Genomic DNA, 19,783 nt, shown 5'->3' with positions numbered 1-19,783 from the left:
GAGTATTGGTAGTTTGATGGATAGAAGAAACACAGTTGATTTTTATCCATTTTAAAAAATTTTTATAAAAAAAAAGCATTATGGGTTCTTTCCTCTGTATACCATTAGGCTGACCTTATAGTTGCACAGAACTAAGAAGTAAAAAGAATGATGATAATAACTGTGATAATGATTAAAACCCTTATCTTTCAGGAAAACTGTTTATCAATGTTCTATGAATCTTACTTGGAAAACAAATGAAAAGGTAATGGGCAAACATAAGAGTACCTCGGTAGTTGATGATTTCTGTCCCAAGCACCGGAGTCATCTCCAGGACTGTGATGAAGGCTTTGTCCATAGATGTTAGGGGAAAAGGAGACATGCGGTGTCTTCTAGCCACCTTGGTGATATCGACAGCACTGTGACCTAAACAGGAAGACAATTAACTAAGAATATGATGCTGGAACAGTGATTAAAAAATGGGAGTGATACATAAATGTCAACTCTATATCTTATGTCTGCAAATAAAGATTACAAGGTGAGAAATTTTCTCCTGCTTCCAAAATGTAGCCTGCTTTGGTGGAACTTGAAATCACATTAGCAATTCTACATCATGTGTCAAAACTTGGTGAACTTTAATGATGATATTGCCTAATCCTTTTTTAGTGTTGCTATGTATCACGGCATTGTTCTAATTTAACTTATTAATCTTCACAACAACCTTATTGGGAAGCAGCATTATTATCTTTATTTACACGTGAGGAAAGAGAGGTATAGAGAGATTATATATCTTGGCCTCAATCACAGAACTAGTAACAGAAGAGCCACAATTCGAAACTAGGTAGCTGGTTTCAGAGTCCATGTCCTTAACCACTATATTAAACTGTATTTCACTTAATGAGCTAGTTAGTAAAACGAAATACCCAAACTTGAATTTTTTAGGATTTCACAGGAAAGTTTCTTTCCTCTGAAAAAAAGTCAGAGAAAAACGTTATTTAGCTATTCCCAACATAACTTCATTTAGTCCCATGGCATTAATATTACCCATACACTAAAACTCCTAATTTTATATCTCTAATCCCAACCTCTATCCTCAACTCCAGATTTGTATGTAACCCAAATAACTGGTGAATAAGAATATAAGTCTCCAAACCTATAAATTATCCAACATGCACTTGGTTGTGTAACAGTCAATTCAAACCTTATTTGTACAAACCAAACTCTTGATTCCCTACCCTCCTATCCTACCCACACAACGTTACTCTTGCAATTCCCACTTCAGTAAACACCAACTCCTTTCTTCCTGTTATTAGTCTCAAACCTTGGAGACATCCTTGATTTTTCTCTTTTTCTCAGAACCATATCTAAACTACCTTTGAAATATCTCTAGAATCTGATCATTACTCACCATCTCCACCATTAGAATATTTGGAGCTATCATTTCCTGGGAAACTGAATAGCCTCCTAACTGGTCTCTCTGCTTCTGTCCCTGTCCACTTAAATTTAGGCTCAGTCACAATGATCCTTTTAATTGTAAACAGTCTTGTGCTCATCTCTGCTCACAATCTTCCAAGGACTTTCCATTTCGCTCAGAGTAAAAGCTTTGCTATGGCTTACAAAGCCCAACATATTATGGCTTCCACTGTTCTAAACTGTTATTCCCCCTTGTTAACTGTCCTCTAGCTATACTGGTTTCTTGTTTGTCTTTGATCATGCCAAATACATTTCTTTTTAGTGTCTTTGTATTTGTTATTTTCTCTACTTGGACCTTTCTTCCCCAGATACTATGGCTCCATCTATCCCTCATTTTTTTCATGTCTTTGCTAAAATATTACCTCATCAGAGGGCTTTTGTTAAACATCCTATATAGAACACACCTACCATCACTCTTTATCCTCCTTACCCTAGTTTACTTTCCTACATGGACACACACTCACACACACACACACACACAGATATGGATATCCATATACCTGTAATATATAATATATACTTATATTTATTTGTTTATAGCCTTCTTCTTCTAAGTACAATGTAAGCTCCAAGAAAGCAGTAACTTTATCTGTTCACTGTTGTTATATCCAATACCTAGAATAGTTATTTGATATATCACAGGCAATAAAAAAATAAGTATTTGCTGAATTAGTAAATGAATCATACAAGGACAAAAAGGGACTTCTTAGAACACTATATCCTTATTCATAAATAACTTGGCTTTTTCTTTGAAACCTTAAGGGTCTATAGCCCAAAGGGTAAACACACAAAGAGTAACTGCAAACACTGTTGTTCGGCTGTTCTCTCTCTCTCATTTGTAAATTGGAAATTGCAGTGTGGATAGCCATCAGCCTGAAAAAATATTCTCCATCTTTAAAATAATTTTTTATATTGTTCATATTTTTCTTATGGCACCTACCACCCTCTACCTTATGTTACAAACATTTAAATGTTTGTCTTACTTATGTTAGTGAACTGTAAACTCCTTGAAGGTAGGATTTATATCTTATTAATCTTTGCAACCTTTGCCACTTTTAGAACAGTGCTTTCCTTATACTTACAGTACCAGGAGTTACTGAAGAAATACTTGAGGTATGAATGAATAACAAATCCTTCAAACAAAGTCAAAAGTTGGGAAGGGAAAAACAATGGGCATTTCTTGCTCTGCCCTTTTGCTTCTCTAAGCTGTTCAATATTTATAGGCTCTCTGCCACAAAGAGACTGCCTCAGTGGATAAATAATCCAAACTTCGATGATAATGGGTTAATACTGATCTCTGGCTAAACTATTTGTATGTTATCACAGGAGCCTTCTGGATATATAACAAATTAACTGAAAGGAATGTCTCAAAGGAGGAGAATTTTAATTCTCTGGCACAGAGAGGTGTGTGTGTGTGTGTGTGTGTGTGTGTGTTCAACAAATATTTACTGAGCACTTTCTATATGCCAAGAGGCTTCTTCCCATTCAAGACCCCCCCGAAATTACACATTAGTAACAGTCAGCTACTTCACCAATGAAGAAGGGTTACTTGGTCCTATAAATATGAGAAAAGCAGTATTTGTAACTGACCTTCTACATGCAAGAATAAAATTAATGAAACAGATAATCGCTGCTCTTTTTTAAGTAAAAGGAACAAGTAAAAAACATTAACACACCTAGTTCTGTTTTATCACACAATATGCAGGGTGACTATTTATCCATATATGATTCCATTTAACAAAAGATTGTAGCCCAAATAGGTTAGAAAACCATTGATCTACGTGATCCAGTACTCTCATTCTCAAGTCAAAGTGGACAAACTGCTCCGGGACAGCACCAGGGCACACACTCAGAGGTGCCAGCAGCTGGAGGCCGAGGCTGAGGACACAGCAGCCACATGCATCGCCAGGGCTCTTCAGCAGGCCTCACGAGGGCAGCCCATTCTTTTCTTTTAAAAAATTTATTGGGGTGACAATTGTTAGTAGGGGGCAGCCCATTCTTAGAAAGCGTACACTCCCAAAAGAAATCTGGTGAGCAAATAGTTATGTTTCCTGGTTTGATTTGTTTCCATTTTTAAAAGAAATACAATTTCAACTGTTTTCTGATGTTGACACCAGTGATTTAGAAGAAGCTTCAAAATAAAGCTTCAGAAAATTTAAGAAGAATTATCTTATTTCGCAAGTTACAACCCCAAACCACTCAATCAGGCAGGAAAAAGGACCAAGAAATGATTTATCTCACACCCAAACCCTCTTTTTAATTCTGAGCCTAGTACAGGAATCTGATAGAAGACAAAAAGTTTGAGGAAAAAAAAGTATGCATCTTGACGGCCAGATGGGTTACAGCCTAGCATCTAACTTTCATTCAGTGGTCCATAAACTCCATTTAGGCAGAAGTAGGGATCGAAGAAAAGAATCATTTTTTAAAAAGAAGGTTATAATGAAAGGAAGTTTGGTTTTTGGATAGAGACAATATCCAAAATTTGATAGAAAATTTGTATATAATTTTTTTCTACAAAGCAAAAACTATTTCATGGCCACAAATATATTCTGGTAGCTACCTTACAAATGAATACCAATTGTCACAAAGAGAATCTGTGAGGGCATTAGCTCCATTCAATACTACAAAACAAAACAAAACTAACATGTGAAAATACGCCCTACTGAGAAGATTATAGTGTTCAAGGGAATATTTATTTTAATTTACAACAGTAAAATTAGTGGGTGATGTATGGCTGTTAGTGATAATTTGTAGGAGGGCTAGCTACTTGAACAAAAATAAACTACAGAGTACTTTAGGATATGGGATCTTTATATAGGAGTGGGAGTGTGGATGGGGAAAGGAAGTCTAGATATCCTCCCCACTAGTAGCTGTCCAAACTGAGCAAAGACTAACAAGTTGCATATAACATCTACACTGAGAGCATTTTTTTGCTATGGGTTTAATTTTCTGAACTGGATTTGTAAGATTAAGCGATTCAAAATTAGGCACAGATTGATGATCTAAAGATTTCTCTAACAAGCCCAGGTTTCCATAAGTAAAACTGAATTTGTCTCTTATATTTTCTGGCGCATAAGTCTAGACATGGGGTTGATTATATTAGTTCAGAATCTTTGCAGGTAAAGCACTCAAAATGTTATTGAGATTTCCTATCTTCTATGCAGCAGCTACAATCACTAAAAAGACTATAAAAGAAGTCAGTGTAAAAACAGTACAGGTCCACTCAGGATTGCATCATCACAGACATGTTTAAATACTAATGGTAATGTCTACGAGGTACAAGCCCTGCACAGAGACACAGAAATGGACTCCTTTCTACTAAGTAGAGTAAACAGGGATCTTCGTTATGCAGCTGTAACCTTTTTTTCTGTGGCATGGCCATCTTGAAATGGAGCTGCTTATACCAATGAAATTATTTTCCCCACTTCAATTGTATTCTTTTTAACCTGCCAATTCTTAATATACAATGTTTCATCTTGGCTTGAAAATCCATCTTCTAAATTAGAAGTAAATGAAGAAAAAATGCTTTCAGAAGACTGGACAGAATATAATAGAAACAAGATGTTTATGCAGGTTCTTCTTGATTAAATTCAAAACCTCAAGAGGAAACTTTATTAAAAACAATCAGTAAGAGATTTCCCCGATTACCTAAAGTATGAATCATTATTCATTCTTTGGATATAAAGAAAATCTCAAGGAAGAAACTTGTTTTGCCCTATTAATATTACTGCCTCTATTTTCCCATAGTATTTGCACTGAATACTAGTCTTGAATTCCTTGTATTTCTACTTCCTGGATCTTTCTGTACAGCAAACAACCTAAGATAATGAATACCTTTCCCAGGAAACTTAAAGAGAGAAAATAATAGTAATTTTTTTCAGGTTAAATATCTAGCGACTTTGGAAATTCTAAGAATGTGTGGTATACAAAGCATTTAGTCTTTCACATAAATCTCTCAAATTAAGTGAAATCAGGTACAAGACTCTCAGGAAACAATGGCAACAGTAGAATTTGTAGGCTCTGTATCACAGGGCATTTTGTACATGTGAAAATAATTTGTTTTATTGTTTTAAATTTTATTTTAATAGTTTCATATATTTTGTACTTCTTGATTCAACATAATGAGCCTTGTAGCATTTCTGATAAAACCTAGAAACCATGGCTGAAAGGATTGTGTTATTTTCTAGAGCTGTGTAAGAAATATTACAGGAAAGTACCTTTGACATTTCTGTGCATCAAGATTATAAAACAGGGCATTGTTGTCACAAATTTTTGCTGTCTAATTTATATCAATGGTTCACTATCACCCATAGGATAAAATTCAAACTCCTTAGAGGAGTATATAAAATCCTTCTTTGCTTCCTTTTCAGCCTCACCACTCATTACTCTATCACTTAGAAAATTGATTCCAGGGGTGGCCGTTGGTTAGAGCACGAGCTCTGAACAACAGGGTTGCCGGTGCCATTCCCACATGGGCCAGTGAGCTGCGCCCTCCACAACTAGATTGAAGGCAACAAGCTGCTGCTGAGCTGCCAGAGGGGCGGCTGGATCGCTCAGTTGGTTAGAGTGTGAGCTCTCAACAAGGTTGCTGGATCAATTCCCGCATGGGATGGTGGGCTGTGCCTCCTGCAACTCAGATTGAAAATGGTGAATGGACTTGGAGCTGAGCTGCGCCCTCCACAACTAGATTGAAGGACAACGACTTGGAGCTGATGGGCCTTGGAGGAACACACTGTCCCCCAATATTTCCCAATAAAATGAAATGAAAAAGAAAATTCATTCCATTGTAGATATTGGAATACACCATACTATTTCATATTTTCCTACCTTAGTATGTATATGATGTTCTTTTTGCCTAGAACAAATTTTCTCTCATCTTTTTGTTTTCCTGGGAAATTATTATTCTTCCTTCACAACTTTCTTTGATAAGGAAATACTTAAATAATGATGGGAACATGTCAAAAGGATCTTGGGGTCAACTTGAAGAGATTCCCTTTGGCCAAACCTGAGACAACTTAAGAATCAAAATTAATTAGGAGAGTAGGAGATTATATAATGCATTTAATAAAACAAAAATAAGCACCCATTAGCTTATGCTAATATAAATAATATAAATAAATGATTAAATAAAATTCTTCCTTACAACAGAATGCCAACTGATAAATGAAGAAATGTTGGAATTAGAAAGTCACCACTTGGCAAATATCATAATAATAAGTGGTTCAGGCAAAAATCATCAATGAATACTAAAATTAGAAAGTGAAAAACTTCAAGAAAAATAACATATTTATGTGGTTTCAGTGTATATCCCCAGAAGATTCTTTAAAAAAAATTTTTTTTTATTAAAAATATAGCTACTGTATTTCCCTGAAAATAAGACAGGATCTTACATTAATTTTTGCTCCGAAAGACACATTAGGGCTTATTTTCAGGGATGTCTTATTTTTCCATGTACAACAATCTACATTTATTCATGTACAACAATCTACATTTATTCATTTATTCATGTGCAAAAATCTACACTTAATCAAATACAGTCATGTCATCTTCTGGAACATCATCATAACTCTCCAAACTCCGAATTCCGGCTTGAATTTCTTGCGACTCCATTTCCTGTAGAACCATTGGCCCCAATCTCTCATGTCCAGCAATAGAGCTCTCCTTAATGAGCACTTCTTGTCCATGTAGCCTGCTCGGAGAGCACTGGCAACACAGCTGTCAGTGATCTTATCCCATGAATTCTTCACCCACGTCACGACCTCTTGCAGGCGAGGCTTCACCAAGTTTCTACGCTGATTTCTCTCCATTCTATTTTCAATGTAGTCATTGATTTCCATGCACAAACGGTCCTTGAAGGGCTTACTTATTGCAATAAAAAGAGTCTAGAGACAGGCAGTCATTCCTGCAGGAATCATTATTTGATCTATTCTTCTCTCTGCAAGGAAGTTCTTCATGTCTTTAGCGCGGTGAGTGCTGGCTGAATCCCAGACTAGCAGACCTCTTTGGCCACCTCGCAAAACAAGTGGCAGCATTAAATCGACCCACTTACTTATAACTGCTTGTGTGCACCAGGCTTTTTTGTTTTCAAGACATAAATGCCTGAAACATGTTCAACCTTATCTTTCTTGCCCTTAGTGATGATTAGAGGTGGGGCTTTCTTGCCATGCAGATGAATTGCCAAAATACAGGTAACACGTGCACTTTCGTAACAGTGGAGGGAATGTAGATTGACGAGGCACCCCTCTGATCAATTGTCATTTGAGATACTTGGCCACAAACACTGCAGTTTCATCCACAGCAATCATGTTGGAGAGTTGGTATTTAGAAAAGTCGATGCCATCAACAATGGACTTGAATGCAAGTTCACATTTAATAATGTCAGTATCTTCCAGCTCTAACAGTGTTGTCGATTTTAGAGACAGTTCGTATCACCGAAGGAAGCCATCCAGACAGTGTTGTGATGCTTTGAATTCTTCTGGGGACTATTTCTAACTGTGGTGCCATTGCAAGGGCAAATGCTTAAATATCAGCCCTGCGCACAATCAAAGCCTTTGCTGTTAGCAATCCATTCACAGATATGTCTTCCAGTTCAGGAAATAATGGTTGCCGACCTGATCCACACTTGCACTTCTTAGCATTTCCCTCGTCTACCTGTTGACTGAGGTTATTGTACTCTGCTCACCATTTTTGGACCATTCAGAGATCCAACTTCTTCTCTTTGCAGAAAGCCATAAGGTTCTTGCCCCAGGAGTCCTCCACGATTCCTTTCTTGTACTCGACGGAATAGATCTTTCTTTTTTGCACTCATCTTGTCTGGGAGCCAAAATATTATTCCCTTTAAATCTACCATTAAATCAAGTGTTAACTGAAGACTTAAGAGACAGGAGTGGCAACAAAAATGATGACAGGTAAGAATGATGGCCCACACAAAAGCAACGAAAAATTGCAGGCACCAAAATTCAGAAAACGTTTCTTTATTTCACACGAGTGCATTAAATACGTCTGTTACAACAAACGACCTTCTGATTTATGAAGATTCATATTAGACACAACCACATCTGTTCATTATTAACTGTGTATGTTATTCGTGCATTGTGTCTGTACTTCCATTGGTCATCGGCAATAAGTCTTGAGTTCATCTGTTTACATAGGCGTTCACCTCTTGTCCAAAGGCGCCCACTTGGGTATTTACAAATAATTATAATTTATATTATCATTTATTTTAAGTATTAATGTCAATAACGTTATTTATTTATATTTCATATTAATATTATTTTATAATTCAATACATCTGTCATGTGTTGCAACGGACGTACTAAATGTGTCCGGCTGTCTGACGATCTTAACGGGGTCTTATTTTTGGGGTAGGGCTTATATTATGAGCATCCTGAAAAATCATGCTAGGGCTTATTTTCCAGTTAGGTCTTATTTTCAGGGAAATACGTTAAATGTATTAGTTTCAGGGGTACACCATAACTATTCAACATATATACAAGGTGTTGTCAAACAATATGGTGAATGTTTAAATTTAAAAAATTTATTACAGTAAAAGACACATTGCCATTAATCCCCCTCAAAATACTTGCCCTTGCTTTGAACACAGTTATCCCATTGTTCTCACCACTTTCTGAAGTAGTTCTGGAAGTCCTCTTTCGTGTCTTTAGTTGTGCTATTGTGGCTGCCTCAATGTCCTGAATCAATTCAAAACATTTTCCTTTCATGGTCATTTTGATTTTGGGGAAGAGCTAGAAGTCGTATGGTGCCAGATCCAGTGAATAAAGTGGATGAGGACACACTGCAATGCTTTTGATAAGAACTGCTGTATTGGAAGTGATGTGTGACATGGGGTGTTGTCATGATGGAGGATGAAGTAAAGACACTCACAAAAGAGGATTTCCAGAACTGCTTCAGAAAGTGGCAAGAACGCTGGAATAAGTGTGTTTGAAGCGAGAGGGAGTACTTTTAGGGGGATTAACAGCAATGTATCTTTTACCGTAATAATTTTTTATTATTTAAACAATGACCATATCTTTTAATCATACCTTATATACCTAAAGAAGTGATCACCATAAGTCCAACAACAATCTGACACCATACTATGCTATCACAATAGTATTGACTATTATTCCTTATGCTGTATATTACATTCCTACAACGTATTTGTTTTATACCTGGAAATTTGGACTTCTTATTCCCTTTCACCTTCCCCCTCTTTAAAAAATTTTCAATTACAGTTGAACTTCAAATATTATTTTATATTAATTTCAGGTGTATAGCATAGTGGTTAGACATTTATATAATTTAAGAAGTGATTCCCGTGACTAGTCTAGTACCCACCTGGCTCTATACATAGTTATTACAATGTTATTGACTATATTCTCTATGCTTTACATCCTCAAGACTGTTTTGTAACTACCAATTTGTACTTCTTAATCCCTTCACCTTTTTCACCCTGCACCCTCATCCCCTCCCATCTATCATCTCAACAAATCTAGTACTCAGAAGATTCTTAACTACAAAACAAAATAGTGATTTTCAGAGTGGAGAAACCTGACATACACCATCTTAACAAACTGATCAAAGTTAGTGTCACCAATAATGGGACAAAATTACCTCATGGGCATCCAGATATGATGCACTGAGGAGGACATTATATCACATATGAGGTATTACTGACAAAAATGCATAACCTGAATCAAACCATCAGGAAACATCAGAAAAATCTAAATTTGATGGACATTCTACAAAATTACTGACCTATACTCTTAAAAAATGGCAAGGTTGTGAAAGACAAACAAAACCTCAGATATTGTTCCAGATAAATGAGCCTAAAGACAGATGATAACTGAAAGTAATGCATGATTCTGGACTGGATCCCAGATCAGAAGAAGAGAATGTTTTTTTTTTTCCTTTTACTATAAAGAATATTATTAGGAAAACTGGCAAAATGTAATTTAAGTAAGATTATATAATAGTATCGTGGCAAGGTTCATTTTGTGATTTTGATAATTGTACTGTGGTTATGTAAGAACACTTTTCTTCCTTTCTTTTTTTCCTTTTTTAAAAAGGAAATATACATTTGAAGTGGGGTAAAGAAGCATCATGTCTGTAATATATTCATAAATATTATAATTTAGGAAAATATGTATATTAATATATGTAGAAAAATGATAAAGCAAACGTGGCAAAATGCTAACATTTAGTGGCATTTGGTTGAAAGATATACAGGAATTATTTGTTCTATTCTTGCAACTTTTCTAAAGTTTAAAATTATTTCTAAATGAAAAAACAAAACCCTTTTTCAGCAGTCCCTCCTTTATGACACAATGCAAAACTATTCCATTATTTTCTGCACAAAGGCACTATAAAATACTCTATTTTAGGGTTCTCATTGCATATTGTATTAAATACTTTACAGTAATTACATTTATTTATATACATGTCTGTTTCTTAACTAGGTTATCAGCTCTTTAAGAAAGAAAAAAGTGTCTTAACAGCAATGCCCAAAAATGCTGTGCACACAGTGATCACAAAGAAAATTTCTGTTGAATGAGTTTCTAAACGCTTGATTTTAATCAGTCTAGAATATATATACTGACAAAGAAGATGGGATGTATAGATAAACACTACATACAATTTCAAACCTTATTCTGTTTCAAACCTTATTCAAACCTATTTCCAAGTTCTGTTTACTATAATTATCCATTAAAAAAAATTGCAAACATCTTTTAACAATGAAAACAAAGGTTTTTCCTCTACCTTTTTGTTAAAAAGTGGTGAAAGAACAAATGTAGTAGGGAAAAGAAAAAGTAGATTAAGAAAATATGACAATAACCATTTTTAGCTAAGGTCAAGTAATCAAGGAAATGGAAAATTACCTTTGCTCAATGTACTGTGTTTCCCCGAAAATAAGACCTAGCCGGACAATCAGCTCTAATGCATCTTTTGGAGCAAAAAGTAACATAAGACCGGGTCTTATTTTACTATAATATAAGACTGAGTCTTATATAATATGGTATAATACGGTATGTACTACCAAGTTTATGATTAAATGATAACACTGGAAGCACTGTAAGTAAATTTTTATAGGTTATTTTTGAGGTCGGGAGGTTTAATCTACAGAAAAATTGTAAGATCAAAAGGAGGGAAAAGTAATTTATTTCCCATGGTCAGGTGTGAACTGTTTTTATAGCTGTCTTCCTTTGGCTTTTATTTTCAATTTGTCACATATAAGTAAGCTAAAAATACAACATTAAAAGTAAATAGATAAAATTAGCTGAGAAAACAGGGTAAAAAGAGATGAAGTAAAAAAAAATGGTATTAAAAGATATATCTTTTAAATGATAAAATAGATTTGCTAAAATAACATTATAATATAAAATTATATTAAAAAGCTATAAATATAGGAGTGAAGTATGAATACTGCGAACAAAGAAAAACAAAGTCTTTTGGCTTGAGGTGGCCTCACATGATAAACAGTTTTTCATGACTATGTAAAGCTTTATGGGGCTGGACTTCACTCCAGGTGTTCTTAAGGTGCCCTGAGGAAGGCCTCCCATCGGGATCCTGGGGTTCTTGCCCTTATAGCAGCACTAGTGATGTATATACATTAATAATTGTGGGTACTGGTTATAGCCCCCATGGCAAAGAAAAGTTCCAGACACAATTGTCCCCTGTACCTGTATCCTTCTTTCATTAGATCTTTCTCCTCTCTGCTTACTAGTATACTATTGGTATTTACCCTTTGTTTTGCTGTCATTTTGGTTCAGGAATATAAACCTCGGAGCTTGTATATTACCTGATCTGGAATCTCTTGGTTCATTCCTGTCCTGTTATCTTATTTCTGGCTTGGAAACCTTTTTGGGTCTATGAACTCCAGCTTGGTTTGTTACACTAGTGGGATCCTTTTTTCTAACCCTAAATAGCCAAAAAGTTGACTAAGAATTCTCTTATTTCCCAAAGGAAGAAGTTGTCAGGATACAATTTTAGAGGCATTAACATAAGTGTAAATTTATATATGTATATGTTATATATATCAGCTTGTATTTGGAATGTTTTCATTCTAAGTGTCACTGGTATTAAAATGCAAAATTAGAATTTTGTTTTCTTTAGTAGGTCCTTGTTCTAAACATTCTCTAGCCAAAGGTAGAGAAAAAGTAATGTTTCTTTAGAAATGATAAACTATTATATCTCTAAAAGTGGAATCTGACAAGTACCTTTTAAAGCCCTTTCTAAGCATGAATTAGTCTTTCCAATGCCCTGGGAAAACAGACCAAGAGAAGTTCAGTCATCTTTGCAGAGGCGTTTTATCAGTTAATAAAGTCACATTTCCCTTAGTTAATCTTCCTACATGGTGCTATTTCTCATATTACTACGTACAAAAGCACATAAAGCTTCAACTTCCAGAATGCCCACCCTATATATTAATTTCAAGGACAGACTAATAAAAAAGTAGATTTCAGTTAATATCTTGTAAAATGTAAACTTTGTTAAACAAGATCTTTAAGCATGTGGTAGATATTAATTTACATAGTTGAGAAAGAAAATCTTAGAACAAGTGATCATAGAGAATGAGTGAAATGTAAAGACTAAGTCAGTGTCATTGGTGAAAACAGAAATCTAGTTTTTAAGGTATTTTGCACATAGATAAGATATAAAACCCATGTGGTTTACTCTATTGGGCACTTGATATGATCCCAATGGTCTTTCTATAGTCCAAAAAAGTGGGGTTAATTTACAACTAATTCTGCTAATACGAGTGCTATAGTTTTTTTTTTTTTATGATTACAACTGAATAAGTAAAATACTATCCAATGTACCATAATTATATGTAGTAGTTGTACTTATCCTTAAGTAGTAGGACAAAGGTGATTTTTTCTTTCCTACTTTTCTATATTATTCAGATTCTTGACAATGATCATACATCACTTAAAATATTTAATAAATGCTTTTTGATTTGAAATAATTATTTTTTTAGTCAACCCCAGCCAATATTTTCCAAAGTCAGGCCAAATTCTGGGGTTCTAGGGAAACTTCTCAACAGCATCTGATCTGTGTTTTTAACCATCAAAAGCTTCCATTATCCTAGTGATAAAGTTCAGACTACCTAGAATAATGTGCTAGGCCTTTCATGATCTGTCCTTTCTCCTCAACTTTTTCTCGCTTTGGTTCCACATACATTTATTCCAACTATAGAAAACTTAGTAATTTCTAGTGCACAGCATGATTTTGTCACACACCTGTCTCAACTGCCCTTCTCATTCCAGTCCAACTAGCAAACACCTGCTTATCTTTTAAGGCTATGAAAATGAGGTACGCAGCATATCAATGCAAGGTACTGTAATTTATATATCGCCCCAGTTAGAAATTGGGAGTCCTTCTTGCCTTTCTTACCTTTCACATCCAGTTCCCAATCCTGTCAACTGTGATTCCTTAATATTTCAAAAATCCTGCTTTATTTTTCTATTTCTATTGCTTCAACTTTAATTCAAGCTCTTATCAGATTCCTGCTTCTCATCTCACCCTGACTCAACTCATTCCCCACACAGTAGTAAATGGTCTTTCAAAAGTTCAATTTGGTCATTTCATTGTTTAAACTCCTTTACTGGCTTTTACAATAAAGTCCAAACCCATTAGCAAGGCAATTAGGAGGTTCATCTGAAAAAACTATATGGCTAAATGGAGGTTCTGATCTGGTAACTTCTCCAACCTCTTCTTTCCCTTATTCTTCTCCACTTCCTCCCTCGTCTCCTCCTTCTCCCCCCTCCTCCAACTATACCCTCTCCTCCATTTGTGTGTCACAATGACTGGAGCATGGTAAACAATCCATAAGTGTTAGATACTTACATCAATATTATTTTTAATAGAGCCATTACCTGAGAGAAATGGACTTAAACTCAGGTGGGGAGAGTACTTTGAATAAAGCAGCTCCATTTGTGCCCACACATCACTATCCACTCTTTTCTACCCTGCTCTGTGCTCCCAAGGGTCAAACGATTATGGATAGAACAGTCTCCCTGACCCTGTGGCTTCTGCTTGAGTTCAATGGGAAGCACTGGCGAAAAAATGGAGAACAGAAGAAGAGTACAGACGAGGTATTTATTCCTTTGGTCTCCTGTCTACTGGTTGGCAGTGGCTATGTTCCTCTAATGAAAACCATCAATTCTGTGAGGCAGTCCTCACTAACATTTGTTTTAGATTAGATAACTGCTCCCTTCCCTGGCTACGTGAGGCTTAGCGGCAATTCCCTGCTCCTTCTAGCTCCCTGTTTTTCCTTAATTCTGGCCATTCTGTTGTGACTCGTTCCTTCAATAAATTCTCCTTCATTATCCTGTGTGAGTGCGTCATCTGACACCTGCCAGGACTAAGCAATACAGCAGCCAAGGTGAGACTGGACACAACATGTTTCGGAAAGAATGTAGAGATCAGTATGGTGAGAGCACTAAATTCTTAGTGAGGGTCAGTGGGACTTGAGGCCAGAAAAGGAACTAACACCAGACTGTGGAGGTCCTTGAATGCGAGGCTTTGGAGTTCGAATTTTTATCATGTAAGTCAATGGGAAACTATTTGCATAACTTTAGCATGCAAGTCAACACTGTCAAGTTTTTAACCATGGGAGTGATACCCATAAAGATTTCGTGTCAGTAACAAGTTTTACCACAGAAAGGTTAAAAGACTAGCTCAAAGCCACATGCGTAAACAGACAGAAGACCAGGATGAAAGGACCAGATCTCCAGGTTATTAGTCTGGTGTGCTTCCTCCTATACCACACAAGGGCAACTTTCTTTCCTCCAACTTCATTCACTAAATAGGAACTGAATACTCTCTCTCTATAAAGCGCTTTGATGTTGAGATAAAGGAGATTCCTATTTTCCATGGTCTCATGGAACACATACATCAGACTGTGTTTTAAGGAAAAAGTGAAAAATCCTATAAATGCTTATCTTTTAATGTAAAAACAAAATACTATGTCTGATAACACAGGAAAGTGAATAACTATTTCTGATGGAACAAACTTTAAAACTTCATAGAGGAGATGATAACTGAGTTGAGTTTTAAACAGTAAGAAAAAGGGAGAAACATTTGAAATAGAATGATCAAAATAACAGAGATTTCAAAGTACCCACTTTTGTAGAATGAAGAATTGCCTAATGAGGGTAGAGGTTTGTAGGTGGAGAGGATGAAATATGTGTAAGGCATAATGCTGGTCAATTCAGCTAAGGACAAATTTTGAAGAGACTTGCTACTGTAGAAAACAGAGAGTTATTCCAGATTTGTTTGGTAAAGAAGTGATACATACTTAAAGATGTAATACTTGGCTGATGGTAGATTGGAAAGAAGAGAGACTGCAGATAGACAGAGCAGGCAGTATGCTACTACAATCTTAAGGGTGAAAGATAAAGAAGGCCTGAATTTATACAATAGGAATTGGAAAAGGGATATTTGAAGAGCCATAAAAAAGGGTTCTATGACTGTGCTTTGGGAAAGAGAAGGCAAATATTATGGTGAGATTTCAAGTTTGGTAAATATTGTAAGTGTGTGTTTCATTAATTAGGGAGCATTACAGAAAGAATATGGAGGTAAGGGTACTAAATTTGGTTTCTGATGAGAAAATGTGAGAAGCCAGGAAGACATCAAAGGGAGAGTCCAATACGTATCAGTAAGGGGAGTCTGGAGTTTGGGAAAGAAGGAGGACTATATTTAATAGTCGTTAATAAGCAGCTGATAAATCTAGTAATATACGTTTCCTTTTTTACCTTCTCAACAATTTATAGGCATACAGTATAATTTTGTTAACTATATGCACACTGTTGTACAACAGATCTCTAGAAATTTTTCATCTTATGTAACTGAAAGTCTATCCCTATGGAACAATAATGCCCCATTTTACTCCTCCCTCCAGCTTCTGGCAACCATCATTTTATTTTCTATTTCTATGAGTTTGATTACTTTAGATATCTCGGATAAGACAAATCATGTAGTATTTGCCTTTTTGTGACTGGCTCATTTTATTTAGCATAACGTCTCAAAGTTCATTCATGCTGTAGCATATGACAGGATTTCCTTCCTGATTCCCTCAGATTTGGGAAGTTTTCTGCCATTATTTCTTCAAATAAGCTCTCTATTTCTTTGTCTCTCTCCTCTCCTGCGACTCTCATGATGAATATATTGGTTTGTTTGATGTTGTCCTATAAGTCCCTTCGGCTTTCTTCACTTGGCTTCATTTTGTTTGTTTTATTTTGTTCCTTTGACTTAATAATTTCAAGTGCTCTTTTTTTCAAGTTCTTGCTTCTGTTTGAATGTTTCTAGTAAAGTTTTCCATTCAGTGACTGTAGTATTTAGTTCCAAAATTTCTGTTTGGTTCTCTTCTTTTATAGTTTCTTTCTCTATGTTGGTATTCTCATTTTGATCATGCATTGTTTTTCTGACAATTTTCTATCTTTGTTCTCCCATTGAAAATTTAGCTTCAAGAAAATTACTTTGAATTCTTTGTGAAGAAATTTGTAGATTTCTGCTTATTTGGGGTTGGTTTCTGGAGATTAATTTGTTCATTTGTTTTGGCTATATTTCTCTGTTTCTTCATGTGTCTTGTAATTTGTTTGCTGAATTTGTGCATTTGGAAAAATAGCCATATCTCCCAGTCTTTATGGACTGGTTTCACATAGGAGAAGACTTTCACCAGTCAGCCTGGCTGGAGGTTCGGGGGCCTATGAAACCTTTTTTGGGTGATGTAACTTCCATGTGTAATTTCCTAACCAGAGATTTGCTGGTTTCTTTTTCAGGAGCCCATAATCTCTTACACTCTCTCTACTTCAAGATCTCAAGTGCTGCCTCTGCAAACCACTCTGCTCTCCATTATTCTCAGTGGCCTCCAGACATCCACAGTACGCTGGCTCACATTCCCAAAGTCAGTTGAGACAGAAACCAGTCCTTTGGGCAGTCCCCTCCCCCCCCCCCCACCCAAATTGACCTGTAGGATATATACTCCACTCTTTTCCCTTCTTCCCAAGGGAGAGAAGCTGTGAGTTGGGTGCCTTCTCCCTATCACACTGAGCCATGCTGGCCTTCTGCTTCACACCATTTCAGGCACTCTGGTGTCACTGCAAGCTGCCCCTGCTCTCCCCTGCTTTCAGGGGCCTCACAGGCACCAAACTATGCCATCAGTGCTCCAAGTCAGGTAGGACAGAAACCAGTTCCTCAGGCACCCTTCTAAAAAGCTGAAATGTTGGATGCATATTCCATTCTTCTCTCTCATTCTCTCTTCAGCAACAGGCTGCAAGCCAGGTGTTCTCTGCTGATCATGGTGACCTGTGCTGGCTTGGGGGAAGAGAGATCACAGATAAAGTGAAAAGGCTCTTCTTCCCATTTTAATGCTATTGTTCTTGGTTTGCTTTTGGCTTTGTGTTCACCTGGGGTTATGGCAAACTCTTAACTGGTTTTTGGAATTCTCATAAAGGGATTTTGGTCCATATGTTGTTATTAAGTTGGTGTCTCTGTGGGAAAAGAGACACCAACTTTCTATTCCATGATCTATTAATGTTTTTAGCTATACCAGATACAATATTGACAATGAAGAGGCCAAAAAGATTGACTACTCGCCTCCCCATCCCCCCATATATATTCTCACAACTTCTTTATCCATTTATTTATCAATGGACACTTAGGTCCTCCTTTCTTTGTCTTGGGTATTGCAAACGATACTGCTGTGAACATGGGGATGCAAATATCTTTGCAAGATAATGATTTTGTTTCCTTTGGATAAATACCCAGAGGTACAACAGCTAGCATATAGCAATAAAATAAAATTTTATTTTAATTTTTTTGAGGAATGTCCATACTGTTTTCCATAATGGCTGTACCAATTTACAATCCCACAAACAGTGCATAAGATTTCCCTTTCCTCCAATTCTTGTCAACATGTTATCTCTAGTGTTTTGATGACAGCCATTCTAACAGGCATTAGGTGATATCTCATTGTGGTTTTGATTTGCATTTCTCTTAAGATTAATGAGGCTGACAGTCTTTTCATGTACCTGTGGTCCATTCGTATATCTTCTTTGAAAAAATGTTTATTCAGGACCTTCGCCCATTTTTAATTGGATTATGTGGGTTTTTTTGCTATGGAGTTACATGAGTTTATATATTTTCGATATTAACCTCTTATCAGATATATGGTTTGCAAATATTTTTTCCCCATTCCCTATACTATCTTTTCATTTTTGTGATAGTTTCTTTTGCTGTGCAGAAGCTTTTAAGTTTCATGTAGTCCCACTTGTTGAGTTTTGATTTTGTTGCTTGTCCTTTGTGTTATATCCCCCCGCCCCCCCAAATAAAATCATGTCATGGAGCTTTTCCCCTATGTTTTCTTCTAGGAATTTTATGGTTTCTGGTCTTACAGTTAAGTTCTTAATCCATTTCGAGTTAATTTTTGTGAGTGATATAAAATAAGTGTCTAGTTTCATTCTTTTTTTCCCCTTTTTAAAATTTGTTGGGTGACATTAGTTAATAAAATTATATTTTACACGTGGATATCCTGTTTCCCAGAACCATTTATGGAATAGACTGTCCATTCTCTATTGAGTAATCTTGGCTCTTCTGTCAAATATTAGTTGACCACATATGCATGGGTTAATTTCTGGGCTCTTAATTCTGTTCCACTGGTCTATGTGTCTTTTTTTTATGCCAGTACCATATTGTTTTGATTACTAAAGCTTTATAATGTAAATTGAAAACAGGAAGTGTGATGCCTCCCTTTGTTCTTTCTCAGGATAGCTTTGGGTATTTGGAGCCTTTTGTGGTTCCAGATAAATTCTAGAATTTTGTTTTCTATTTCTGTAAAACGTGCCATTGGAATCTTGTCAGGGAGTGCATTTGAGTTGGTAGATGGCTTTGGGTAGTATCGACATTTTAACAATAATTCTTGCAATCCATTAACATAGCATACTTTTCCATTTATTAGTTTCTTCTTCAATTTTTTTCATCAATGTCATATTTTTCAGTGTCGAGATCTTTTACCTATAGGTTAAAGTTATTATTAAGCATTTGATTGTTTTTAATGCTATAATAAACAGGACCATTTCTTTTATTTCTTTCTCAGATAATTCACTGTCAGTGTATGCTACTAATCAGAAGTGCTACTGATTTTTATGTGTTTATTTTGTATCCTGCAACTTTACTGAATTTTTCGGTTGCTTCCAACAGTTTCTTGGCATATTCTTTAGGATTTTCTCCATATAAAATCATGTCATCTGCAAAGAGACAATTTTACTTCTTCCTTTCCAATTTTGATGCCTTTTATTTCTTTTTCTTGCCTAATTGCTCTGGCTAGGAC

The 19,783-nt window shown here is 35.9% G+C and overlaps 1 protein-coding gene across 26 annotated transcripts in view; it reads right to left on the bottom strand.

Annotated features, from left to right (window-relative positions):
- Window positions 1-19,783, bottom strand: part of GPHN (gephyrin) — a 455,320-nt gene that overhangs the window by 94,810 nt on the left and 340,727 nt on the right. For all 26 annotated transcript variants that reach the window (XM_081049702.1, XM_081049721.1, XM_081049725.1 and 23 more), the window contains one exon: window positions 268-405. In XM_081049702.1, coding sequence (XP_080905828.1) covers window positions 268-405 — 138 coding nt within the window. The remainder of the gene's footprint in view (window positions 1-267; window positions 406-19,783) is intronic.

This window comes from Rhinolophus hipposideros (assembly GCF_964194185.1).
Source record: "Rhinolophus hipposideros genome assembly, chromosome: 5".
Taxonomy (NCBI): domain Eukaryota; kingdom Metazoa; phylum Chordata; class Mammalia; order Chiroptera; family Rhinolophidae; genus Rhinolophus; species Rhinolophus hipposideros.
Note: the sequence above shows the minus strand (reverse complement) of the source record. Positions and strands in the feature narration are given on the sequence as shown.